Here is a 27370-nt window from a genome sequence, read left to right on the forward strand (position 1 = left end):
TGACATTATGTGAAAACAGCACAGCTTTGTGGGTTAGTTTATTGTGTGCTAAACATGTTTCTAAAGTGGGGGTCTGTGAACAGCCGCATGGTGTATTGGCTGTATGGTATATTCTTCATCATTGTCCATGTCCCGAGAGTAGAAGGTCGCAAAGAGAGATTATCTTAAGTCAAATTAATAATAGAAAAGAGTACAAATGTTTTTCTGAACAAGATGGCTTCATCCTGACTGTGAGGATGACAGAGGCTGTTATGGAAGCCTAAATGTAACACAATTTCACCTGCAAGATTTAAGTAAAACAAAGATTCCCATCAAAGGTCTGCAGGTCTGAGAGAGTGATGAGAATCATTGTTTCATGAACATTGTTTCATAATATTGTTTCATTCAAACACAATAAGACAGGATGAGCAGAACCATGTATGTGAAGAGCAGATGTAAATCAAATCACGACGATCGTATTTTTAAAACAAATTGTCTGATTATATTGTAACAGATTTTAGATTTTCTCTAATCCCAGAATTGCAGATTGTGAGCTCTCAGAGACTGACTATGAAGTTGTGGCCTCAGCTCTGAAGTCCAACCCCTCCCATCTGAAGGAGCTGGACCTGAGGGGAAACTACATGAGGGATTTAAGGGTAAAGCAGCTGTCTGCTGGATTGGAGAGTCCAAACTGTAGACTGGAGACTCTGAGGTCAGTTCACTCAGATTTTATATTAATTCCATTTTTAATTCGTCTGTCTTTTTTAATTGTTCAACAACTGTTTTTCCTTATTGCTAAAACTTGAAGATGGGAACAGGGTTTATTTAAAGGCAGACAGAATTGGAGTTGTTCCTCCTGTCCACACTGTCCAAACTGACCCAAATAGGGAATCTACCAGCACCTGAAAAAATGACAGACACAAGCAATCACATCAGGTTGTACTGCTACAATAGACCTCCATCATGGCAGCAACAGTTACCCAGATAATCACTTCTTCTTTAATGATTTTGCCTACAAAATATAAGCATGAGGAAGTTCTTTTTATTTTTTTTTTTTCAGCAATGCTTATTTCAAGTTATTGTGAGCTTTTATTCTGAAAAGTTCTGAGAGGATGTTCCAAAGGTTCTGTTGCTTACTTGGCAGACGTCTGAAAGACAGACATAGGATGTGTGATATGAAGAAAATAACAGTTCAGTGTATCAGCCAAACGTGTATGTGACTGTAGTTCACAGCATGTGAACAGTCACAAAGCAAATTCCAGTAGAATTTTTATCAATCAAGTTCTTGGATTAGTCTTTGATTATCATCCCGCCATCTATTGGATTAGAAAAAAATTCACCCAGGGTCAAACTTACTCACTGACCCCTGCGTTATAACTCCAATGTCATGGTGGGGGGAAAATCCCAGTTGTCCTATGTAACAGTGACTTCTAGTCCTCGTCAGTCAGAGTTTTACCAATCAAGTTCAGCACCAATGTGTTTCCACAGTGTTTCCTTGGTGAGCTGCAGTGGAGGGACAGTAAGCGAAAGAGGGAATTTTGTACTTGATAGTTCTCAACTCATAAAGTCAATGTGGCTGTGTCAGGAAGAGACCACTTCACAGTCAGTATAGACAGCAGGAAGGATTACTGCCACCAACAACTCCTTTTATCTGACTGTGGTTTTAACAGAGTAAATGTTAAAACCAAACCAACTTAGCTACAAATACAGGAAGAGGGAGGTCATGTGATAAATTCAATAATGAACAGATTTTAGACCATCATATATGATTTGATATTAATCTTTTAGTTACAGACTGTACTGAGGGCAGCAGTGTGTTATGACTCTGTTGACATAAATAAGTGTATGAATGACTGGTTGTCTGACTGATTATCAATGATTTTATCTATATGTTTTATTCTTCATTCAGACTGAGTCGCTGCGATTTGTCAGAGATCAGCTGTGCTTCTCTGGCCTCAGCTCTGAGGTCCAACCCCTCCCACCTGAGAGAGCTGGAGCTGAGCAGAAACAGCAGCCTGCAGGAGTCAGGAGTGAAGGATCTGTGTGGTTTTCTGGAGAGTCCAGGCTGTAGACTGGAGACTCTGAGGTCAGTTCACTGTTGAAGATCTTACATTGTTTGTCCACCACTGAATGTAATAGGCAATACATCTACTGTATATTTGCATTCAAAACACATACACACGCACACACGCAGGTTAGGGTTAGGTAACCAGTAGTTTTGGTTAAGGTTAGAGTAAGTCTCCAGGAAATGAAGAATGTCAGTGTTATGTCTTTTGAAGTCATGATGACATAACTGTGTGTCTGTATGTGTTGAATGTTCTTCACTTTTAAATAATCAGAACATCTTCTGTGGCAAGTTCCTAGTAAATAGTAAGTTTTTCTTTGTCCAGATTGAGTCACTGCGGTTTGTCAGAGGTCAGCTGTGCCTCTCTGGTCTCAGCTCTGAAGTCCAACCCCTCCCATCTGAGAGAACTGGCGCTGAATGAAAACTGGGACCTGCAGGATTCAGGAGTGAAGCTGCTGTGTGGTTTTCTGGAGAGTCCACATTGTAGACTGGAGACTCTGGGGTCAGTTCACTGACTCTGTTATTGTTGTAGATCTTATACCCATAACATAATCCTCCACTGAATCTAATATATACCACTGGTCAAAAGTGTTAGAGCACCCCCAGTTTAGTGTTTATTGAAATTAAAGCAGGTCAAATTCACTGAATAACGTTAAATGGAACAAAGGTTAGTGGTAAAAAAAGTTTAAGTCACAAAAAGCTGAAAAAAATAAATGTAGTAGAAAACCTTTTTTTCAGGGATGACGACGCTGGTTAACCTCCAGTTTTCCAGCAGCAGTGGAAGTAAATTAAGCCTTGAAAGTTAATGCAAAGAAATTCCTAGCAGCAGGAAGTAGGATGCTGCTGTCAGACTAGTCTGGCTTATCAGATGTAGGCTGTGGGTATAAGCCTGCCACTGGGTACCTATTTCAGGTGGCACTCTCCTCCCTTTGTGCTTCCCCTGCCTGTTCCTGTTTTCAAAATCCCCTTCACTATGGGAAACAACCACAAACTCTGAGCTAGCAAGCTACACACTGAAAATGGCAAGTTTTGATCCAGATTTGGATCACACACAGTCAACATATGTCTTTGCTGTTTTGGTGTGTGGAGTTTTCTTTGCTTTTTAATAACAGTCAATGCCACATGCAAATATTCCATCAAAACAAGTTCCCATTTGACACTAATTTGCTGGGGCACCATTGCTGCATCCTGGGCTCAGCACAGCCCAAGACAATTGGGATTGGTTTAAGGAAATGCAAACAAACCAGAGACTTTTTCCCCTATAACATAATGATAAGGTTTGTGGCCAGAGGTCTCCCTATGTAAGATTAGTACATGGCTGGCATTATGATGATCCACAATAACAGAAGGACAAAGTCTGATTTTAGAGAAAAGCTGATTGATTAGGACATTACCTGACATCTATCTATATATACTGTCTGACTGGATTATACATGATGTTTATCAACATGATTTTTTCTTTATCCAGATTGAGTTTTTGTAGTTTGTCAGAGATCAGCTGTGCCTCTCTGGCCTCAGCTCTGAAGTCCAACCCCTCCCATCTGAGAGAGCTGGACGTGAGTGACAACAACCTGCAGGATTCAGGAGTGAAGCTGCTGTGTGGTTTTCTGGAAAGTCCAGACTGTAGACTGGAGACTCTGAGGTCAGTTCACAATTGTAGATCTTAAACCTTAAATCAACAACTCTAATATGACAAATTAATACTTGCATTCATTGTCAAAACACAAAGGATGTACGGTAAGTTTCTCCCTGATGCCAGTACAGAGCCTCTCCACTACCAGGGCTCCTGCAGTGCCTCCTTGTGGCTATACATGGTAACTGGCTACTTTGCAGTCCCAGTTTAAGCAGCAATTAGCAGCAATAAGCCCCATGGGTTTGACACCCTGACTCCTGTCAAACACTGCCCCAGCTATGTGTAAACAGCCCCACTGCCAAAGTCCATTTAGGCAAGGCAAAGGAAACGCATCCTGACAGAAAAGCAATGTATTACATGGCCATTAACAGACCAGACAGCAGTCTCTGCAGACAAGATAGTGGGAGGGGGGGTAGTTATCTTGGATCCACCCATGCCACTGTCTTTATCTTATCATGGTGAATTTAGTGCTACTGGGGACAGCGCACCTCTTATGGCTCTTTAAAAACTTTCTTGCACAGGTGTCTGTCTCTGACCACAGTGAACAGTACCTGGACCTTACATCAGAATCAGAATCAGAATCAGAATCAGTTTTATTGCCAAGTATGCTTTCACATACAAGGAATTTTTTCTGGTGATTGGTGCAATTGATCAGCAACAGTGGGGCTCTCTAGCCTTGTTGATGAGGCTAATAGCAGATGGGAAGAAGCTATTTTTGTGGCGAGAGGTTTTGGTCCTGAAGGACCGCAGCCTCCTGCCAGAGGGGAGTGTCTCAAAGAGTTTGTGTCCAGGGTGGGAGGAGTCAGCTACAATCTTCCCTGCACGCCTCAGAGTCCTTGAGGCGTACAGGTCCTGGAGGGACGGAAGATTGCAGCCAATCACCTTCTCAGCAGAGTGGATGATACGCTGCAGTCTGTTATTGTCCCTCTCCGTGGCAGCAGCGTACCAGATGGTGATGGAGGAGGTGAGGATGGACTCAATGATGGAGGTGTAGAAGTTCACCATCATAGTCCTTGGCAGGTTGAACTTCTTCAATTGCCTCAGGAAATACATCCTCTGCTGAGCTTTTTTGATGAGGGAGCTGATGTTTAGCTCCCATTTGAGATCCTGTGTGATGGTGGTTCCCAAGAAGCGAAAATGCTCCACGGTAGCCACGGGGGAGTCACACAGGGAGATGGGGGTGGGTGGGGCTGGGCTCTTCCTGAAGTCCACTATCATTTCCACTGTCTTCAGAGCGTTTAGCTCTAGGTTGTTCTGCCTGCACCAGGTCACCAGACGCTCAGTCTCCCACCTGTAGGCAGACTCATCGCCATCAGAGATGAGTCCAATGAGAGTGGTGTCGTCTGCAAACTTCAGGAGCTTGACAGACTGATGGCTGGAGGTGCAGGTGTTAGTGTACAGGGAGAAGAGCAGAGGAGAAAGAACGCAGCCTTGCGGGGATCCAGTGCTGATGGTCTGGGAGTCAGACACGTGCTTTCCTAGCTTCACGTGCTGCCTCCTGTCAGACAGGAAGTCGGTGATCCACCTGCAGGTGGAGTCAGGCACGCTCAGCTGGGAGAGCTTGTCCTGCAGCAGAGCCGGGATGATGGTGTTGAAGGCAGAGCTAAAGTCCACAAACAGGATCCTGGCATAGGTCCCTGAGGAGTCCAGGTGCTGGAGGATGAAGTGGAGAGCCATGTTGACGGCGTCGTCTACAGACCTGTTGGCTCTGTAGGCGAACTGCAGGGGGTCCAGGAGTGGGTCAGTGATGGATTTGAGATGGGACAGGACAAGACGCTCAAATGATTTCATGACCACAGAGGTCAGGGCAATGGGTCTATAGTCATTTAGTCCTGTGGGCCTTGGTTTTTTGGGGACAGGGATGATGGTGGAGGATTTGAAGCAGGCTGGCACGTGGCAGATCTCCAGTGAGGTGTTGAAGATGTCTGTGAACACTGGAGACAGCTGATCAGCACAGTGCTTCAGGGATGATGGAGAGACAGAGTCAGGACCGGCTGCTTTGCGGGGGTTCTGCTTCTTAAAAAGCCTGTTGACATCTCTCTCCAGGATAGAGAGAGACGTTCCTTTGGTAGGGGAGGAGGAGGGTTCTGATGTGGCTCTGATGTGGAGGTTAGTGTCAGGCTTGTCCCACTGTCTTTCAAAGCGGCAGTAGAACTCATTCAGATCGTTGGCCAGACGGAAGTCATTAATGGAGTGGGGGGGTTTAGGTTTGTAGTTAGTGATCTGTCTGAGCCCTTTCCAGACAGAAGCAGAGTCATTGGCTGAGAACTGGAGCTGAAGTTTCTCAGAGTACAGTCGTTTAGCTTCTCTCACCGCTTTGCTAAACCTGTACTTGGACTCTTTAAACTTGTCCCTGTCCCCACTCCTGAAAGCTTCCTCCTTTTGCCTCCTGAGCTGACTGAGCTTAGCTGTGAACCAGGGTTTGTCATTGTTATAACTCACCCTGGTGCGTGATGGGATACAGCAGTCCTCACAGAAGCTGATGTATGACGTCACAGCCTCTGTGAACTCATCCAGACTGTTGGAAGCAGTCCTGAACACCTCCCAGTCAGTGCAGTCCAAACATGCCCGCAGATCCTCTATGGCTTCACTGCTCCACTGCTTTGATGTCCTCGCAACAGGTTTACACAGTTTTAGTTTCTGCCTGTATGTGGGAATCAGGTGGACCATGACATGGTCAGAGTGGCCCAGTGCAGCCCGGGGGACGGCGTGATAAGCACCACTGATTGTGGTGTAACAGTGGTCCAGAGTGTTCCCCTCTCTGGTCGGGCAATTAACAAACTGTCTATACATCTGGGGCATCTGGCGATGGGAGTGGTACGAATGGACTGGGAGCTCCCAGTTAGAACCCTGCACGTTAGCAGCACTGGGTATTTGGTCACTAACAGCTGGGACTGAGTGGCAGCAGACCCCTTTGCAACTGAGTAACCCTATGTAGGTAGTGCACTGCTCATCCCAGTTGAGGAGGTGCTTAGAAAAGGTTTCCTAAAACCTGCCCACTCAACTCATGCTTGGGTAGGTTACTGCACCTATCGGGTCATTCCACCTCCACTGTCTAAATTTTCTTCCTAGACTCATATGGTGAATCTCATAGACCCCATAGAACCCCCTGGGTGCAGCCAAGCTGAGTTGCTATAACACGAGCATTGCTGCTTTGAGTGAGAAGGGAGTCATGGATGAAGGCTCTTTAACAGAGGAAGGACTGGGCTACACCCTCTTAAGGAAAGGTTACCCCCCCCCCCTCAGGTGAAGAACATCTGTAGGGTGTGGGTATGGCCATAAAGAACATATTACTACCAAGACTCACTTTAACACCTGTTTACATTAGTGAAAGACCAATAACCCTTCCTATCCCCTTGATCGAGAGCCGATTTAGCACAATAACTTGAGTTTTGTCTGAATTTAGGAGTAAAAAAACTTGCTGGTCATCCAGGCCTTGGTCTTTAACACGTCCCTAAAGTTTGAGTACCTTATTCGTTTCATCTGGTGTCATAGATAAATACAGCTGTCATCTGCATAGCAATGGACATTAATGTGGTGCTTACTGATAATATTGCTAAAAGGAAGCATATACAGGGTGAAAAGTATTGGCCCTTGCACAGAACCCTGTGAAACTCTTTGACTACGTTTCATGTGCATGGTCATTGATTAAGACATATCTGGATTATCAATGATATCACATCATGATGTTATCTACATGTTTTATTCTTTATTCAGATTGAAGAACTGCAGGCTGTCAGAGAACAGCTGTGTTTCTCTGGCCTCAGCTCTGAAGTCCAACCCCTCCCATCTGAGAGAACTGGACCTGAGTGAAAACTGGGACCTACAGGATTCAGATATGAAGCTGCTGTCTGATCTTCTAGAGAGTCCACACTGTAGACTGGAGGCTCTTAGGTCAGATCACTATTGTATTGTATTATCTGTCTGTCTGTCCTTTTTTGGATGAGCGGTTGTCAAGCCACCAACCCTAACCCTAACGGAGCTTTGAGACACAACCTGATAATGGAAAGCCAGTATTTCTAGTGATTTTTGCCAAAGCGTCAGTTTTCCCCTATGCTGAGCACAGCACATACACAGTGCAGTTCAACCAGTTTGATCTTTGATAGCTTTGATAACCTATTCAATTTAGAATTGGATAGTGATGCACTTCAGCCTCTTGTGGATGAAATGAGTCTTACAGAAACAAACACTTCAAAATCCTGGCAAAAAAAACTCTCACTTACTTTTTAAGGCTTCCGTAGATCTCTGATTGGATTATAAATGGTTTTAATCTACATGATTTATTCTTTCAGATTGAGTCACTGCAGTTTGTCAGAGGCCAGCTGTGCTCCTCTGGCCTCAGCTCTGAAGTCCAACCCCTCCCAACTGAGAAAACTGGACCTGAGTGACAACGAGCTGCAGAATTCAGACGTGAAGCTGCTGTGTAGTTTTCTAAAGAGTGCAGACTGTAGACTGGAGAATCTGAGGTCAGACACAATTTTTTTATTTCTTTGCTGATATTAATGTGATGTGAAAGTTGTGTTCACACCAAACTGTAAACATAAAACTGATATTATACTGATTCTCATTTCAGGTATTTGGAGTTTCCATTTAATTAACTTCTACATTCTAAACCTTCTTGAGATCTGAACAGATGATGAAACATTGAATGGTTTCAAACAGGAACTCTGTCTTCTAAAGTATCATGTTTTATTCTTTATGCAGATTGAAGAATTGCAGGTTCTCAGAGATCAGCTGTGTTGCTCTGGCCTCAGCTCTGAAGTCCAACCCCTCCCATCTGAGAGAACTGGACCTGAGTGAAAACCGGGACCTGCAGGATTCAGGAGTGAAGGAGCTGTGTGGGTTTCTGCAGAGTCCAGACTGTAGACTAGAGGCTCTTGGGTCAGTTCACTGTCTGTTACTGTTGTAGATCTTATATGTTTAATCCACAACTGACCTAATTAATCTTCATACGTAAAATAAATCCATTCACTTTGAATTAGTTACATTTTAAAATGTTTTTGTTACATATTTCCAGTTTTTCTTCACCAAGACTGAGAATTGTTCCTTCACTTCCAGTTCATTTCAGTGAGCCGTCATGAATAATGTCTGTTCACTTCAATTAAACCCTCGGGACTCACACATTTGTATTTCTAAAGGTTTCTCAGTGAACTGTAGAAAATTTCCAGTGTTAGTTGATGAAAGTCAATAATTTTTTATCACGACCCTCAGACCTAATATTTATAATGTGTTTAGTTTTGCATTTCCTGGGCTGATCTGCAGGATAGAGACCAGGACCAAGTAAGACTGGACCAGGACTTAATATTTAAAATTTCATCCATTTTAATCCTGAATATAAGAATTGTTATTGTTAACTTTTTTAGTCCAACATGGTTGATTTGATATCGATTCTTTCTTGACATATTTGACTGAGGTCAGCAGCGTGTTATGAATCTGTTGATATGAATAGGTGTATGAATGTTTGAGTGAATGACATTTGGATGATGTCTGTAGGAGACTGACATTATGATGATCCACAATAACAGAGGAACAAAGTCACTCTATTCATTTCAGAAAAAAGGTCATTGATGACATATTTAGGACATATCTCATTGGATTATAAATGATTTTATCTTCTTGTTTTATTCTTCATTCAGACTGAGTCGCTGCAGTTTGTCAGAGATCAGCTGTGCCTCTCTGGCCTCAGCTCTAAAGTCCAACCCGTCCCATCTGAGAAAACTGGACCTGAGTGACAACAAGCTGCGGGATTCAGACATGAAAGAACTGTGTGGTTTTCTGGAGAGTCCACTCTGTAGACTGGAGATGCTAAGGTCAGATCACTATTCTTATATCTTTAATCCACAAGTAAATCTGATCTCCTACTAATAAAGGGAGAAACATCGGTCTGTCTTTCTGTCATCCAGTTGGCTTCAAACTTGGTGGTTGTAACATTGAGGCCCCGAGTAAGGGCTGTGTTGACTGTGACGTTTTTTGGATGAGTGGTTGGAGACCCTAACCCTAATGGGCCTTTCAGACACAACGTGATACTGGCACCACTGTCCTCCAAAATCCTTCATTTCCATTGGCTCTGGCTGCAACATAGCAGTTTTCTACTGCGCCGAGCCGAGCACAAACACATTGCAGTTCAACAAGGTTGATCTTTGATAACTTTAATACATTCAAATACATTGATACATACTTTGAAATTGATATTAAAGTACTTTTCTAGCCGAAAGAAAGATTTAGACTATTCAGACTTGGACAGTGGTGCAAATCAGCCTCTTGTGGGCAAAATGAGCACGACAAAAACACTTAGAATTCCTGGCAAAAAAAGGTTTTTCTCACTTGCCTTTCAATGCTTTGCTGATTGGATTATAACATGATTTATTCTTTACTCAGACTAAGTTACTGCAAGTTGTCAGAGACCAGCTGTGCTCCTCTGGCCTCAGCTCTGAAGTCCAACCCCTCCCATCTGAGAAAACTGGACCTGAGTGACAACGAGCTGCAGGATTCAGATGTGAAGCTACTGTGTGGTTTTCTGGAGAGTGCAGACTGTAGACTGGAGGCTCTGAGGTCAGACACCATTTTTTATTTCTTTGCTGATATTAATGTGATGTGAAAGTTAAATTGCAAACATAGGACTAGTGTTATACGGATCCTCTTTAGAACTGTCACTTTTCTTTTAAAAATGTAAACTTCTGTTTAAATATTCATACTTTTCCTGCTTTATTCAAAAAAAAAAACCAACTTAAAAAAATATAGCATTTAAGCACAACAGAACGTTTGAAATACGGTAGTTTGTATTGTGGTCCAGCAGAAGGTGGTCTTGACCTATTGCTGCTGTTGGGTTCCGGGGTTTCCATTTTCCATTTTCTAAACTTTTACAAACTAAACAATCAAACAAACTTCATTGTATAGTTTCAAGAGGGAACTCTGTCTTCTAAAGTATCATGTTTTATTCTTTATGCAGATTGAAGAACTGCAGGTTCTCAGAGATCAGCTGTGTTGCTCTGGCCTCAGCTCTGAAGTCCAACCCCTCCCATCTGAGAGAACTGGACCTGAGTGAAAACCGGGACCTGCATTATTCAGGAGTGAAGGAGCTGTGTGGGTTTCTGCAGAGTCCAGACTGTAGACTAGAGGCTCTTGGGTCAGTTCACTGTCTGTTACTGTTGTAGATCTTATATCTTTAATCCACAACTGACCTAATTAATCTTCATACGTAAGATAAATCCATTCACTTTGAATTAGTTAACATTGTAAAATACTGTTGTTACATATACATATTTCCAGTTTTTCTTCACCAAGACTGAGAATTGTTCCTTCACTTCCAGTTCATTTCAGTGATATCGATTCTATATTGACAGAATTGTCAAGCAGTGTGTTTTAAATCTGTTGACACGAATAGGTGACATTTGGATGCAGACATTATGAAGATCCACAATAACAGAGGAACAAAATCAATGTACACAGTTTAGAGAAAAAAACATTGATTCGGACATATCTGATTGGATTATCAATGATTTTTTCTCCACGTTTTATTGTTTATTCAGATTGATGAAATGCAATTTGTCAGAGATCAGCTGTGCTTCTCTGGCCTCAGCTCTGAAGTCCAACCCCTCCCATCTGAGAGAGCTGGAGCTGACTGGAAAGTTGGATCTGCAGGATTCAGGAATGAAGCAGCTGTGTGGTTTCCTGGAGAGTCCAGACTGTAGACTGGAGGCTCTGAGGTCAGACACCATTTTTTACTTCAGAGCTGAGATTAATATGATGTGAAAGTTGTATTGACACTAAACTGCAGACTTAATGCCCATGATTCACTGGGAGCTCTCTCTCTCTCTCTCTCGCTCTCTCTCTCGCTCTCTCTCGACTACTTTATGCCATTAACTTTGTATTTTTTTTCTCTCCCGTAGTTTGTGCTTCTCCTCTCTCTCCCTCTCTCTGTCCTCATTCTGCAGGTATCTCTGCCTCTGGAGCAGCAGGATCCAGATCCACCACTACTCATTGCCATCAATCATTATTATTGATAACACCATTACCTACACAGCTGTTCCTGGTCTCTCTCTCTCTCTCTCTTTTCTCCTCTCTCCTCCCCCCACCCCCCCTTTTTTATCTCCTCCTAAACCCAACCGGTCGAGGCAGACCCCCCCCACCCTGAGCCCGGTTCTGTTGGAGGTTTCTTCCTGTTAAAAGGGAGTTTTTCCTCCCCCCTGTCACCAAGCCCTTGCTCTTTGTGGGAACTGTTGGGTTTTTCTCTGTAACAAAGTAATGTCTTGACCTTGCCCTGTAAAGTGCCTTGAGATAATGTATATTATGATTTGGCGCTATACAAATAAAATTGAATTGAATTGAATTAACCATCCAACATATATTGAGCAACAAAGTGTGTTCCTAAACCTAACTGTGTAGTTTTTGCACCTAAACCTAACCAATCATCTATACAATCAAATTTCCAGTTTGCCTATTTCAGGAGACAATCCTGTGTGTTGTATTAAAAGCTTGAAAAAAATGACCTATGTGGCTGGTTAGGTTGGAGGACTTGTTGGTGTTTAACCTGGTTTCAAGCATGAACTTTGTCTTCTAAAATGACATGTTTTATTCTTTATTCAGATTGTTCAACTGCAGTTTGTCAGAGATCAGCTGTGCTTCTCTGGCCTCAGCTCTGAAGTCAAACCCCTCTCATCTGAGATACCTGGACCTGTCCTTCAGCAGGCTGCAGGACTCTGGAATGAAGGACCTGTGTGGTTTCCTGGAGAGTCCAGAGTGTAGACTGGAGACTCTGAGGTCAGACACCGTTTTTTTTTTAACTTCTGTGCTGAGATTAATATGATGTGACAGTTGTGTTGACACTAAATTGCCAACAGGTTTACATTTATGAGGTAAAATCCCCTTCAGGCTTTACAACATTAAAACTGAGAACAGTCAATTTTAAAAATGTTGACTCAGATTTTAAAGCTGATTTTCAATCTTTTGAAAGATTGTACTTTCACATTTACAGTTTACATTTACAGGTCACAGTTTGAGTTAGTTGAGATTATTTTTTATCAGAAAGTCTCATTTAGATCAGCATCTTTTACATGACCAGGTCTGACAGCAAAAGTGCTCATAGCTGCTCCAAACAGCCACACTCAGAGGCAAAGTGAAACATAATAATCATTGAAATATGGAGATAATCTGTTCAGACAGACTCTCCTGGAACATGTTCATAGTTCTATCCAAGAAATGTTGAATAAAGGGTGACTGGACTTGGTTGTAGATACTTGAAGATGTTGGACCTCTGATCCAAGAGGCTACTTCAGTTGTGGTGAGGAGACCCTGGTATTTAACCTCTGTTGGGTCATTATCAAGGCTGTTGATGTCACTTGATTAGTATTGGTATTAGTATTGGTTGCTGTAATGACAGTTGTTAGAGTTAAATTTCCTGGGAAGGGATGAAAGGACAGCACTGTAGGTGGGTGATAAGTGGTGTTGTAGTTGATGTGTTCTGTGTGGGGGCTTGCACATATATATAAACCAGTGACTCAGTGCTGTTAGAGTTTGGCCACAGTGGGAGATACTGGTGAGCCCCTAGCACAGCTATGCTTTTGTCTGTTGAACCCCCTGTTGTCCTGAAAATAGGGGGTGTTTAGGCAGAGGTTCAGCAGTTTGCATATTTGGTCCTGGTTGAGGTTGGTTCTATTGTGGAGGTGTTCAGATAGTTGCTGCAGTCTGGCCCAACTATCCAAACATGCCAAGAGTAGGGACAGACAGACATGGAAGTTACGTACCCTACAGTCACAAGGGGGTTCCACAGATATACGCATGGCTGGTCTTTCAGCTCACCACTATCTCTCATTGTGTTCAACCTCTACATGGAAGAAGGAGAAAGCAGGGCCCTGAACTCCTGTCCTGAACAGCTGCTAGAAAAAACAACATGGTCAGTAATGCTTGTAATTTGTTACCATGCTGCTTGCACTACTGGTAGTCGAGGTTGGTAAGACCCAATCAGCAAGCGACTGTGGGCATCTATGTCATCGTTTGCAAAGGTCTCCATTTTTGCCCATCCAGACTACAACACAACCCTGGAGTTTTCACACTAAAATGGGGCATACAGTGTTTCCAAAACTCCTTTTTCAGGGCTGGAAACTCCAGAGCAGTGTGAAAGCCAGGCAAAAACGTAGCAAAGGAGATGTGTTTTAAAACAAAATTGTAGTAGTGTGGACGTAGCCTCACAACTGAAGTAGCCTCTTGAATCAGAGGCAAAACATCCAAATCCAGTTGCCCTTGATTGAACTTTGCTTAGATAACCAGGGCCTGGATGACTGAGAATCTTCACAGACATCATTCAGTGTTACAGTGAGTCACTGACTTCAAGAGTGACAGAAATATTTGTGTAACAAATTAAAACAGCAGACAGTGCTCAAACCCTGGCTTACCCCTTACCCACAATCGTACATCAGAAAGGTGTTGGGAGGAGAGTGGCTGTGGTTGAAAAGTCCTCTTTTGCTTTCAAAGGTTCCTCCCTGAGTGAAGTGACCCGGAGGTCTAAGCGGCATTAGAGCTGAGTGATAAAGGAGGGAGCTTCCGTGCTTTCTATCTGATCTCCTTTACCGTAGGAAACACTGTACCTTCATTTAGGAACCCATACCACGTAAATGAAGAAACAACAGAGCACCTTCATGTTTGTGACCAGTCCAAAACCCTTAGGAAAATCCTTGTCTGATCAACTGCCCCCCAAAATCCAGGGGGGCAGATCTCCTCTCTTTTAAGTCTATCCAGTTAGGAGTCATCTTGAAGAACAAGCATAGAGAACTTCCAGTTAATAATATAATCATTATTATATAATACTATATACATAAATACAGTTTCACTAAAATCTCCTCCCATTTTGTCTACTTAACAAGTATAGGCTCTAAAAACACACTGCACATGTGCTGATGTTTGGAGTTTCCATTTTCTGAACCTCCACATTTTTTTATCGTCTTCAGCTCTGAACAGATGTGTTTTACTCTTCATTCAGATTGTGGGACTGCAGTTTTTCAGAGATCGGCTGTGCTTCTCTGGCCTCAGCTCTGAAATCCAACCCCTCCCATCTGAGAGAACTGGACATGAGGTTCAACAGGAGTCTGCAGGAGCCAGACGTGAAGGAGCTGTGTGATCTTGCGAAGAGTCCAGACTGTAGACTGGAGACTCTGAGGTCAGTAGAGGGTTTGAGTCAGTCCATGCTTCTTTCAGCAGTATTATACTGAAAGCAAAGATCCAGTGTTTCTTGTAAACCTCCAGGATTGGACAGAAAGACAGAGAGAGACATCAACACTGCCACCATATTGGACCAGGCAAGACTGGCCTATAATCAAATATGAGTGAACAAAGGAGCTGAGGTTTTTCTGGATAAAAAACACCATGACATTTATATTTTTCAACCAATGTCAATGAGTCATTTTATATTCAAGGGTTTAAAAGTTTTGTCTCCACTCCAATCAGTAACTTAAAATTACTGCTTTCCATAAAGTTTATCAACCTTAGGCTTACATTAACGGAATACTTACATGGTGAAAAATGATCAATTGGCATAAGGAATTATCAAAACTCACATTACTCAAGCATTATCTTGGCTTATCTTCCTTGATTAATGCTAGTGGGGACATCTCTATCATTGTTTTATCATCGATCGTCACTGCCCCCAGATGTCGCTCTAGACCACCAGCATCTGAGACAAGAACAGATGCAGCATTTGCTGAACAGATTCATGATATCGGTAACAGCATGTCAGCTTATGTTATCATGCTACTGTAGCCGTTACTAATGAAAACTGACATGTAACATTATGTAACTCAAGTGACTTTAGATGAAAAGGTAGTTTCTTCAATGGAGGAAATTCTCGAAGGTCACTTACACCTGAATGCTGACACTTTCATCTGAAGGCTGCGTACTGCACTGTCGGCTTGTGTGTGGGAGACGACTGCGTGTTTAAATGTGGGGGAAGACCAACAGTTTAACAGGAGGGACTCAAACACGCAAATATACCACTTTCCCAGGCCGGTTACCAAAACAGAGAATAGAGAAACTCAGATTACAACACACACAGAGGAGGTGTGACTTTGTTCTATGCTCAGGACGCCATGACTCCACTACATCTTTACAAAAAAATAGTTGTTTACTGCTATATTATTGTTTAAAATCTCTTTTAGTCTAGTTTACAGAACCTTCAAAATACTGAAAAAAAATTGAAAGAGTCTGTATCACAAATCACACCTGTTTTAGAATCGCTCCACTAGTTACCAGTCCATCCTAGAATTTACTTTAAGGTCTAATTCTTACTTTCAGAGCCTTGAGCAGACAAGCTCCTTCTTACATCTCTGATCTGCTGCATCTTCATACTCCAACGCGTAGTTTAAGGTCGTCAGGTCAGAGGCTGCTAGTGGTCCCCCATACCAATTTTAAAACTAGAGGGGACTGATCCTTCCAAGTGGTAGCACCCAAATTGTGGAATGCCCAACCTTTGTCATTACGCTGCTTAGATTCTGTTGATTCTTTTAAAAAGCAACTGAAGACTCTGCTTTTTGATCAGGCCTTTAATTAAACAAGGGTTTTATGGCTGTTTTTCTACATTGTTATTTAATTGTTATTTTATGCTTTACTACTTTATCTCATTTATACTGTGAAGCACTTTGTGATTTTTATCTGCGAAAGGTGCTATATAAATAAAGTTTACTTACTTACTTACTTACTTACTTACTTACTCATACAGTTTACATCTACTCATTTAGCAGAAGCTTTTATCCAAAGCGAATTACAAGTTAGGGACATCACCAAAGCTGGAAAACAGGGAACCTTGGCTCGTTCCACCTACAGGGACCAGAACAGTATTGACTGATATTGTCTTGTGTGCAGGGATGCAGTGGCTGAGAAGGAGCATAAGCCTGTATGATTAACTTCCAGCAGATGGGTGCAGACCCCGAAGTTACCCTGAAGGCAGCATTAGTGACTTGAATTTGATTCAGTGAGCCATGGGTAGACAGAGGAGGTCAATGAGTGCAGGAGTAACCTGCCTTTTTAGTCTGGTGAAGGGAAGCCTGCCAGAAGGACATTTTATACAGTTATACAGTTAAGCAAATAAAATAGAGAGGCACTCACAGTCGGTTGCACAGTATGAGTCTGTTGTGCTATTCAGTATTAATTCAGGCTGCTTTTTTTTTTTTTTTTTTTTTTTTTTTTTTTTTTAAAGACTAAAAGGAATAGCCCTTCAATTTTTCATCCAGTTTAAGTGTCCTCATCACTCAGTTGTCCGTATTTGAATCAACATGATATTGAGGACTGAGTACTTGGAACATTTGGAGTATAATTGCTCAATACACACAACATTATTATACTTTTCTTTATGTGTAGTGTAAACAGGCCTGATGCTACGTCACTGCAGGTCTGTGATCGTCCAGTTCACTGTGTTCACTCCAACACATTAACATGAGAGCGGAAAGGAAGCAGACTATGCTACACAGCTGCTCCACATCTGGTCTGAATAGGTCTGACTGACAGCTGAGTCAGTCTGCAACCACTGATTCATCTCCTCTGTTGTCTTCTTCTTCTTCTCTACACAGATGGCAGTTGTGAGAGTGAAGAGGACGGTGTGTGTGTTGAGAGGATGAGCTGTGTCCTGATGGTCCAGAGGCTGAAGCAGCAGCAGCAGCCTGTGTGTAGAGAGGCTCTGACTGGACCATGCTGTTGTTGCTGCTGTTGTAACTGTTGCTGTTACTCTAACACTGGAGACACACTGGATGCATGGTTTGTGGGTTGCGGCTGCAGTTGCTGCAGCTCTATCTGTTCACATAGAGTTTGCAGGATACTTGATTGTTGGATTTCGCTTCATTTTTAATTCATTTCTGATTTATTTTTGAAAGAAAATGCCTCTAAAATCCCAGCATCTTCAAATGCAGCTGCTAAAATGGTTAAAAAGTAACTTTATACTTTTCATGTAACTGTTGCTGGAAGGTAGAGTGGAGAGAAGAGCTTCATCCAGCAGTGCCTGACAGAGGACTCAGAGGAAATGGAGATGACTGTCAGTGCTGCAGTCTGAACTGATCTGAGAACAGCTCCACTGTCAGACAAGGTGTCCAGCGCATCATCAGTGTCTCTGGACTGATAAAGTTCATAAAGTTCAGCTCTTAACAGTTTCTTTCTTGAACTTCACAGAGAGGGAATTTCAGTTTAAAATGACTTTAACTCACTGAGGCAGTTGAAGCCTCATCTTCTTCAGCTGAACTTCTTTATTGTACACGAGGAGCATGTTTTTATCCTCCATCTCTTCGATTCAAGTTGTGTTCAGGAGAAACAATCACAAAGGCCAACCACTCTTTCAGTGTGTATATGGACAGGTGAGTGTTACTATAAGACAAATTGCTCATCTGTCCTTTATAATTGTAAGTCAACAAGTGTCATTGATTTAATTGATTATAAATTAACTCTATGTTAAATCATCCTTTATGGCAATTCATGTTTTATATTTACTCGTTTTTTACTGCCTTATCTTTCTCACTGGTGTTTAGTTCCACTGTTTTTGTTTTTTTATAGCAGAATAATAATACATTGTAAATGAAAGTTTTTCCTTTCTGGCTGCATGGAGCCAAATTTGAAAATACGAGTGTCCATGGCATGGAGGTATTATAAGAACTGTTTGGTCTTATAATACATCTTTTAATACATCCATGATACATTGTTTTACACTCAATATTTGGACTGTTTTGAGTACACCATCGAAACTAGTGCACTGCATGTTGCCATAATAGTCAATGTGAACGCAGTTATGCAGTCAAAATAGCAAGTGTGAGTCAGGGGATATGTGAATTGAGACACAGCAGATGAGTGCAGCCTGGAAGGCAAACCCCAGGGCTGCACCGGCTGCTTGTTGAGTTTGCTGCCACATGTACAATGGCAGAAACAAACCGTGGCGAATGTATCACATCACCACTTCTTTGCTCTCTCATGGGCTGCACAGTCACTGCTGGGAGGTGTCGGTGAGGAAATCACAGCCTGACATTTCACTGCTGTCATCAACACCGTGCGTCTTGTCACATGATCTTAACAATAAAGATTTAATATGGGAGCCGGGCAGGTTTTATTTGAACACACTATTAGAAACTCTCCGAACGGTTGAAAATGTTTTCAGGTTGTAGTTCAGACATTTCCCACAGTCGCCTGAAGGCAGCACAGCATTCTTTACTCCTGGACGCCTGCCTCGGTGTAAATGCCTATGTGAGGAGTCCCTCTGCTGCTTGCTGCTGTTTGGTGACTCCTGGTGGTGATTTCACACCTGAGCCACTTCAATGGAGGCTTTTTCTCACTGCGGCTTCAGCCCGAAGGGGTCATCTGTCCTGCCAGAAGACCAACAGTCTTTAACCTTATTGTCCGTCATGTGTTAGGGCAGAATGCGAGGCAGCTCCATGGTGTCTTCACTGCCCTTCGGGTTGTGTGAAGACTGAGTCTGTTACAGACCCAAACACACCAGGAGTGGTGCTGCCAAGGCCAAACTGTCCTGCTGGTGGAGCAATGTGTATTAAAGGTAAACTTCTAGCATGTTTTCTCTGCTGCTGATCCAGGTCCAACACTTTTAATGATTAATCAGTGATTAGAAATGAGTACACATTGGTGGAAAGTAATGAAGTACATTTACTCAGGTTGTACTTCAGTGCTATAGTTATGAGGTAGTTGTGCTGTACTTATTTCTATTTTATTCTACTTTGTATGTTGACTCTAGTACATTCCAGAGGGAAATACAATATATAAAAATACAAATTATGCATACATTTGCCATGTTTATCACATAATTGTTGATTAGAGTGAAAATCCATTTAATCATGTTGACTTGATTTACAGCTTCATATCCGCTATAATTTTTAATATTCATATCTCTATCCCAGTGTTGATGTCGCTGTGAAAAATAGCTGGTTTTCATAATCTGAAAGCTCTAGGTGGGTCTTTGAGCTGAGACCCTCTCCCTCATATATTGTTCCTAACAACAGGGATAACAAGTTATCTTTGATTCTTGAGACCACTTCTAGTCCCAGTGGAAGCCTAATTAACCCGGGCTAAGCTGCACTAACTACTGTAAAACAGTAAATGCCACAATCTGCTGTCTTCAGTGGAAGGCTTTTACTGTGAAGTAGCTGCAGGAAGTCGTGAGTTTGTATTAACAGCAAACTATAGGCATCAACAGTTGATGGTTCTATGGAGGAGCAGTTGGGCATCCTGAAGGATCCAGTCTCTACCAGCTGTGGTTCTGCAGACAGTGCATCACCTCATACTTGGACCAGTCTGGTTCATTAGCAGACTCCCTCTGTCCCCACTGTGGACAAAGATCCAAATCCAGAGCGAGACCTGCCAGACAGACCAGCACTGTACATCTGTCTGCTGATGTTGCTGCTCTTTGCTTGTCTTTAGTTTTTCTGAGGCTGATGAAAACAATCAGCAGATTCTCAGTTTGTTCCTTTAGTCTTACATCTTGTCTTTCAGCAGATCGTGGTCTGCAGGAGTTTTTAGATGATTCATACTGGTCTGGTTCCCACAGGGCTCTGATCTCAACATCATGGAGTCAGTCTGGGATCAGGTGAAGAGACAGAAGACACTGAGACAGCCTGAATCCACAGAAGAACCATGGTAGGTTTACAGGGGCGCTGGAACAACCTACCCGACAGTTGTTGTTATAGAAACTGTTCTATGATAACACAACAACATAAACAGAATTCACACTTGTATCTTTAGTGGTTTATTACACTCTAACAGTAAAAAAAGTTAACATCCAAAGCATTTTAAAGGTAACATGTTTACATAGAAACTGATATTGGCGGGCTCCAGCTGCCCCTTCACGAAAAACTGATGAAGGAAACATTTCTGAAACTCAACTGAGACTGTTGTAGATTGTTCTTAAATATAATGTTTTTCCAGAGAAATAACAATGATCTGAACAATGTAAAAAAAAAAAGCTGCCGTGTTCTCTCCAATATGCTAATTTAAAAAAAAAACTTCATTTGTGCTGTCAAACAATTAGAACATTACTCACAACAATATCCAGACTTAAAAATATGATACAAAAGGGAAAATAACAAAGTGTTCAAACTGGAGGTGACATGATCTGAGCTGAAGATAAAACACGTGTCTTCATAATGTGCTGTGCAAAACGGAAGAGAGCTAAAGGAAGACGTGGCTCTCACAGTCCTCCATGTCTCTGTTAACACCTTTAAGTCAAGTCAAACCCATATCAGCTTTTCACATTTGTGTAAAAGGACAGATTAAGGACACGTTACCTGCTCCATATCATCACGTGATGAAGAGTTTCTGAAGAAGTGTTTACTGTTATCATGAAAGGTCATAATGTTTCAATTATTACATTTGCCCTCAGTGGTTTTCATCGGAGCTTTTCTGAACCTTCTGCCGTCTGGGTGGTTCTCACCTCATCCACGTACCCCGACTCAGGCCGCTGACGGGGGGCATCCCGGGTGGCAGTGGAGGGGGTAGCTGATTGTGTCCTACAGTCGATGGTGGTGGATATCCACTATTCAAACTAGGTGCCATCCCCATGACTGAGGGAGGTGGAGGTGCAAGCAGGTAGCTATAGGCTGAGACTGGGGGAGTGTGGTAGGACGTGGTGCCTGGGGGGTAGTGGTGGTAGCCCAGCGGTGGGGCACAGGCCTGGGGTACAGTGGTGTAACAGGAGCCCTCTGTCTTCATCATGGACTGCAGCTTCTGGTAGCCATCGCTAGACACCAGGGAGCTGGAGCTGGGGAGGTCCATGGGCGGAGGAGGTGGCGGAGGAGGGCAGTGGGGTAAAGGTGGGGGGGCTGGATTAGAGGGGATGTCTGGGGCTGGTGGGTAGGAGGGAAAAGGTTGATGATCTTTGGGAGAAAAGAAAGACACAGTGAACAAAGCAACTTTTGTTAGACAATGTGGAAGGAAGTCTGTGCCACACCCCAACAGACACCCAAAGGTGCTGCAGACGTGGGACACCAACAGCTGTTAGTTCACCTCTTAAAATACAAGTAATACAAGTAAAACACACACACACACACAAGCCTGGCTAATATGAGGAGATCAGTACTTCACTCCACACACTGATAAGAGCCATCACTTTCACAGTCTCTGGAGAAGAGCCCCTGTGCTGCAGAGGCCACTGAGCATGCTCAGGAAGGCGGTTCTGTTTACACTGCTTTGTTAGCATGTTGTGCTACATTTCACAGCCTCCTGACTTTGTTCTTGAAGAATGTGCAACGTCTGACACAGAATCTGGTCAGTGATGGATTCTGAAGTGTCCTTGTATTAGACCGAGCCAGTGGGGATCTGAGCACCCAAACAGAGCTACAGGAGGCTGGAGGTGCAGCTGTGCTCAGTGCTCAGCAGCACCAACTGAGGCAGAACGAAGATGCTGCAGGAGCTGCAAGACTGAGGAGACGAGCATGAACGCTGATGTGTCACACGCCACCTGGACCTCTCAGCACACCTGATGCCGGTGTAGGGATTTGTGTCATCAGTCAACTTAATGATTCAAAGCTGCTACCCATGCTAGCCAGCGTTAGAAATACTAATCACTAAAACTAACACTTAATATTTTATTAAGGTACAACGCAGGTCAACTGTTGTCTCTAAGATGTTACACAGCCCAGCACAGTTTGGCAGCATTTATAGAAAATGAACATAAAGTTGTATAATCTGAATAAACTGGCATATATCCTCTCAATGTGTAACAACGTTCATTAAAGGCATGTGGACTTAATCTGCACGGTAAAGGCTGCTGGTGCTAACGCTGCTAACGTTAGCCACCACAGGCAACCCATTATGACATTGTTTACCTGCAGATGCTGTGATCTCTGTTTGATGCTCAACTTTGCCTGTTTTTTTTTTTTTAACTTTTAAACTGGTCTTATAGTCTCAGTTTAAATTTCCATTTGATCGACAGGGAAATGAGTCGTTAGGAACCCTAGCCCCCTGCGTTAAAGACTTTCTTCAGGGTGGATCTGAAGTACAGAGGACATCTTTTTTTTTTAATTTTAACTTTGCACACATTGAAAAGGGAAAGAAAAGTTTTCATGTGAACTATATTCCTGAGCATGCTCAGTGGCCTCGTCTCCAGAGAGAAAGCGATGGCTGTTATCAGTGTGTGGAGCTGTTTCTGAATGATCACAGTCTTCGTAATGAAGGAACATGTCAACGTGTTTGTATTGTTTTTGAAGAGTGGAGCTCTGTGGCTCAGAGGAATGACTCTGGATACACAAACTGCTCGTTAGTGGGAGACATTCAGTGCTGGTTTCATCTTTTCATGGGATTTCAATACAAATATCGAGACTATCTGGCCTTGTTCTTGAAGGCAGTTTTTAAAGAGTGTGAGGCTGGCTGTTGGAGTTAAGGGCAGAGGACACTGACCGGGGTTTATGGAGACTGGTGGAGGAGGAGGCGGTGGAGGAGGAGGTGGAGGAGGCTCTAGATTTGGGAGCTCTGGAAAACAAAAACAAAAGATGGAGAAAAATGTGAAACTGAATCATGGAGTTAAAGTGTAGTGTGAGTCCTTGTGTGTTTGGTGTCTAGATGGGATTTGTTCTTACTATTTGCCTTGCTGTCATCTTTGGGAGAAGGCTAAAAAAAAAAAAAAAAAAAGAAATATGAGTTAGTGTCAGAAAATGCTCAGTGGAAGGCACAGAAATGAGATCAAACACACACCAACACTGTAGGTCAACTTACCTGAGCTGGTCTGGGTGGTCTGGGGCTGGTCTGGGGCGAGGCCTTTTTGGCTGGCAGTGGGGCTGACGAGGACAGGATGGAAGGTGGTGGGGGGTTTTCCCCTGTCCCCATCCCTCCGTCAGGTATCTGCTGCTTAGCCTGAGAATACAAGTCCAGGATCTGGTGGCAGATATCTTTGAGATGGAGGAGAAAAGAGAGAAGACTTACTAAAGATTATACACCAATTGCACTATAAATACATAGTGTGAGAGTATTTGCTTTACCCTCCAGCACCTCCACAGGTACATCATAGACAAACTGCTCCCACCAGCGCCGGGACGTCTGTTTGGAGGTCCAGTCCTGGATGTCGAACTTACAGAGGCGTCCAGCCAGGTACATGACAGCCACCGCTATGATCTGTGGCTCCCACTGCAGGGCCACCATGGTGCAAAGGCTTGATGTGAACACAATGGTGTTATTATTACTATTCTCATTTCCCTAGTACACATCTTCAGTGAAGAGTAAATGTACTGATCATAGGCACAAAATGTTTTTACTGTGGTCAACCTTAAAAATTCCTATTTCAGTCAAAAAATAGCATTTTTCTGAGCTCACCTGTCATTCACAAAGGTCCAGGCCATCTGAACCAGCTTCTGCACTTTGTTCTTGTCTCCTGAAAAACAGCAGCAGTTTCTCCATCAGCTACACTTCCTTTAGGCTGAAAATGGTTTTGTCGGTGTAACCGAGGGAGATATATTCTTTCAGCATCAACTTTCCTGACACAGATGTAGGCAAACTAATTACTCTTGGCACACTGAAGTCTTTTTTTTATCCACACTGAATGTTTGCCAAATGCCCCAGATGTACCTTTGAGTTGCTTTGCATAGCGCAGCAGGAACTGGTAGGGATGTTCTACCTGCAGGTCAAACTTGATGGTCTGCAGCAGGATCCGCTCCAACACCATCACCTCCTCCTGAAAGGGACACCAGTCTTCCATGAGCAAATGGTGACAGACTTCATGATAACCCTCTCCCAGCTATAAAAGTCCTAACTGCCTATCAAAAATCTCTAAAGTTAGAAGATTCTGTTTGTATGTTTTAGTAAATGCAGTGGTGCAAAGCATCACAAGACTTATCAGAAGATTCTGTCCATGTTTGGAAATAAGTCTCGAAGCAATTCAAGTCCGACCCATGGGGAGCACCACAAATACCAAAAAGCATGAACCTCAGAACCCAGAGGACGGTTAAGGTGCAGGTGCTCTGGGGGCAGAGCATTAACCGTAGTCTGTATAGAAAGGTAGATGTAGCCACTGTGATGTCATGCATAGGTTTCTGAAGAGCAGATTTGAAGCTCAGAGTGAGCTGCTCCGCTGTCGTCATCTTGGCACCGCCTAACTCCACCCAACACCCGGCTAATCCAAAAATGGGCAAAAAGGTTTTTGATCAGCTGATCAATCCTGACTAAACTCACTGGACAGTTTCAGTCACATCTGATGAAGGGAAGACAAACGGTGGAACTTCGAGTCCACAGTTACTGAAATGCTGCGGGCTCTGTGATGATGTGATTGGTCTCACTCCTTAAACAGAAAGAAACTACCTGACGTGACTTTGCTTGACTTTGTGAAGCCTGAAACGTGCTCGTTGCTGCTCATCAGCGGCCAAGATTAAAGCTGTGAGCAGCAACGAGCACGTTTCAGGCTTCACTAAGCTTCACAGCTTTACATCTTGGCCGATGATGAGCAGCTTCCTTCTGTTGGATACAAATGAGTTTGAACCTGGAATCACTAAGTTGTGACTATATTTCTAAATGTTTCTGGTCATTTAATTCAACCTTGACTTATTCTACCACATCAACTGAGGCTTTCTGTAAATCTCAGTGTAGTCTGGTGCAGTACAAATGATGGTATTTTAGGCAGTTTTCTTCGTTATTTTTACAATGAACACGGGAGAGAAAAGACTTTCCTGTTAAAGCTAATCTTCAATGATTTGTTTCGTGAATCTCTGAGACGTCTTGTTGTACTGGTATCATGTCAGTTTGTTTTACCTCTCAGAAGGGTGCAGAATCTCAGAAAACCTCCACATTTCTATGGTTGTTATAGAGAGAGACAGGCTCCAGAGAAGACTAAAGGCTGATGATGAATTTCTTGCACTCTGCTGAACCTTTTATAAGCTTCCGTCTCCGCCTGTCAATTTTACCATCATAGCAGCAGTTTCAACAACACGTTACTGTTCGTGTCCTGATGGAAGGATTTCTCGTCACAGACCTTGGGATCGTCTCCAAACTGTGCAAACTGCGTGTCGTTGAGCAGGCTGCGAGCTGTCTTGATGATGTCTTTGCACTTCTTTGGGGTTTCCTCCACCTTGCCTGCGAGGAAAAGGCAGCATCCTCCTGTCACCTGCAGGCACAGCCACCAGGTTAGGGACAAAATACCTTCTCTCCAAATGTGCAGGAAATTGCATTTTCACAGTCCGTTTGAGACACATATAGATGCTGCTGAGGAAGGCGTGCTAACAGGAAACAGATGAGGTGGTACTGACCTGGACTCACCATGACATCACCATCAGTTTTTTAAGCAGAAATGAAAATGCATTTTTAGTGCTCTGTTAGGTTTTCATAATGAGTGTCCCACAGAATGCACATCAAGGGGGGGAGCATCAGGACATGAAATCAGTGCTACCATCTTAAGTAGGGAAATCCTGGATCCACAGTGTCGAGTCTGCAGCACCAGGAACTGCCTGCGTGATCAAACTCCGTTCATTTCCCTGGAGAGAGAACTCCATACTTACATATCTGGGGAACTGCTTGAAGGAGTGGAACATGTAGAAGCGGTGGAAATAAACGATGCCGGTCGCCAGGGTGTCATAGTGCCTGAAGCCGCACAGGTTAAGAAGACACTGTAGACAGTGATTATTAATCCGCTCAGGCTGTGACCCCCCCACCCCACCCCCACACACATGCCTCAGTAATTACAACAACTCTTCACTCAACGCCCGCACTAGACTGTTCACAATGTTAATCATTGTTTTGACTGGTGATGATGATGATGATGATGATGATGATGATGATGATGATGATGATGATGATGATGATTTACTACATGTGACTGCTCACATTTTGCCAAATGAACATGAGGCCGTTTTGCGGGCCCATGCCGCGCAGCTCTCAGCCTGCAGCGCAACACCAGCCGGTCACATGAACCAGCCCAGCGAAGGTGGGTTTCATGGACCAGGTCCCCACGGCTGAGGCTCTACGCCCGCAGCCAGTGCCCGTAATACAGGTAATACAGGTAATACAGCTAGTGTGTTCCCCGTAGGTTCGTGTGTGCTTCCCAGAGAAGGATACAGCCCGAGCCGTGTGCCCACATCAAAGATGAACCGAGCCCCCTCTCTGCGGTACCGGGCCTCGGTGGCAGGGTCCAGTCCCTCTGACTGGGACGGAGTGTGGGCCAAGTCCTTCTTGTCCCAGTACCAGCATGGCTTGATGTGGTCCAGGGTGGCCGGGTCCTTCCTGTCCCAGTGTAAGTGGGGTCTGATGAGGTCCAGGGTGGACTGGTGCCTCCCGTCCCGCCGGCAGCAGGACTTGAGACTGGAGGTGAATGTTGTTGACGAGGAGTATTGGAAGGAAGCAGCATTTACCCAGCTAACAGCTGCTGCAGCCAGACATGCTAGCAGCTACTGCCACAGCGGTGGAGGTGACGAACACAAGGCCCCGAACCGACCTCTGTCGCTCCTACACAGTAACGACAGGCAGATGAGAGCGAGAGAAACTCCACTGATGTGGAAAAAGGTAAATATCCCGACTCTGCTGGAGTAGCAGCCACCTTCCTGGCTTCTCGCCCACAGCTTCTGCATGGACTTTTCTGGTCCACCTTAAAAGTGGCATCACTTCGGCAGAGGGCGTTGTTCGGGCTTGCTCTTCTTCTTTGGTGTCGGTGTGCGGTTGCAAACCCAGCTCAGAGCTGCACTCCCGCCACCGACTGCACGGAGAGCTTCTGAGTGGGAGCCTGCCGGGTGGTGTGAGGCTGGCTTATTCCTGGA

The 27370-nt window shown here is 43.6% G+C and overlaps 3 protein-coding genes across 17 annotated transcripts in view; 2 read left to right on the top strand and 1 right to left on the bottom strand.

The window, feature by feature from the left end:
* LOC139614078 (NACHT, LRR and PYD domains-containing protein 12-like) overlaps positions 1 to 18732 on the top strand; it is a 28427-nt gene extending 9695 nt beyond the window's left edge. For 5 of the 15 annotated variants that reach the window (XM_071471180.1, XM_071471181.1, XM_071471178.1 and 2 more), the window contains exons 10-23: positions 518 to 691; positions 1889 to 2065; positions 2370 to 2546; positions 3513 to 3686; positions 7395 to 7571; positions 7970 to 8143; positions 8382 to 8558; positions 9314 to 9487; positions 10056 to 10229; positions 10627 to 10803; positions 11207 to 11383; positions 12264 to 12437; positions 14653 to 14829; positions 16527 to 16958. In XM_071471180.1, coding sequence (XP_071327281.1) covers positions 518 to 691; positions 1889 to 2065; positions 2370 to 2546; positions 3513 to 3686; positions 7395 to 7571; positions 7970 to 8143; positions 8382 to 8558; positions 9314 to 9487; positions 10056 to 10229; positions 10627 to 10803; positions 11207 to 11383; positions 12264 to 12437; positions 14653 to 14829; positions 16527 to 16563 — 2320 coding nt within the window. In that variant the 3' untranslated portion in view covers positions 16564 to 16958. Of the gene's footprint in view, positions 1 to 517; positions 692 to 1888; positions 2066 to 2369; positions 2547 to 3512; positions 3687 to 7394; positions 7572 to 7969; positions 8144 to 8381; positions 8559 to 9313; positions 9488 to 10055; positions 10230 to 10626; positions 10804 to 11206; positions 11384 to 11566; positions 12198 to 12263; positions 12438 to 14652; positions 14830 to 16526; positions 16967 to 17230 lie in introns of those variants that run through there. The other 10 variants (XM_071471182.1, XM_071471183.1, XM_071471184.1 and 7 more) reach the window with 9 other exon arrangements.
* A 1627-nt stretch (positions 18733 to 20359) lies between these two features.
* Positions 20360 to 26810, bottom strand: LOC139614081 (cyclin-K-like). Its single transcript, XM_071471197.1, has 10 exons — positions 26676 to 26810; positions 26120 to 26201; positions 25597 to 25728; positions 24201 to 24306; positions 23949 to 24006; positions 23618 to 23787; positions 23355 to 23527; positions 23219 to 23249; positions 23040 to 23111; positions 20360 to 21517 (listed from the first exon to the last, which is right to left on the bottom strand). The coding sequence occupies exons 2-10, from the start codon at positions 26150 to 26152 to the stop codon at positions 21072 to 21074; spliced, it is 1221 nt and encodes a 406-aa protein (XP_071327298.1). The 5' UTR covers positions 26153 to 26201; positions 26676 to 26810; the 3' UTR covers positions 20360 to 21071.
* Positions 26442 to 27370, top strand: part of setd3 (SET domain containing 3, actin histidine methyltransferase) — a 34404-nt gene continuing 33475 nt past the window's right edge. Inside the window, exons 1-2 of the mRNA XM_071471194.1 lie at positions 26442 to 26544; positions 26647 to 27119. Of these exons, the coding sequence (XP_071327295.1) occupies positions 26526 to 26544; positions 26647 to 27119 (492 nt within the window). The 5' untranslated portion in view covers positions 26442 to 26525. The remainder of the gene's footprint in view (positions 26545 to 26646; positions 27120 to 27370) is intronic.

This window comes from Trachinotus anak, unplaced genomic scaffold (assembly GCF_046630095.1).
Source record: "Trachinotus anak isolate AG129_WGS33_773 ecotype Australia unplaced genomic scaffold, CSIRO_AGI_Tana_v1 ptg000033l, whole genome shotgun sequence".
NCBI classification, from domain to species: Eukaryota; Metazoa; Chordata; class Actinopteri; order Carangiformes; family Carangidae; genus Trachinotus; species Trachinotus anak.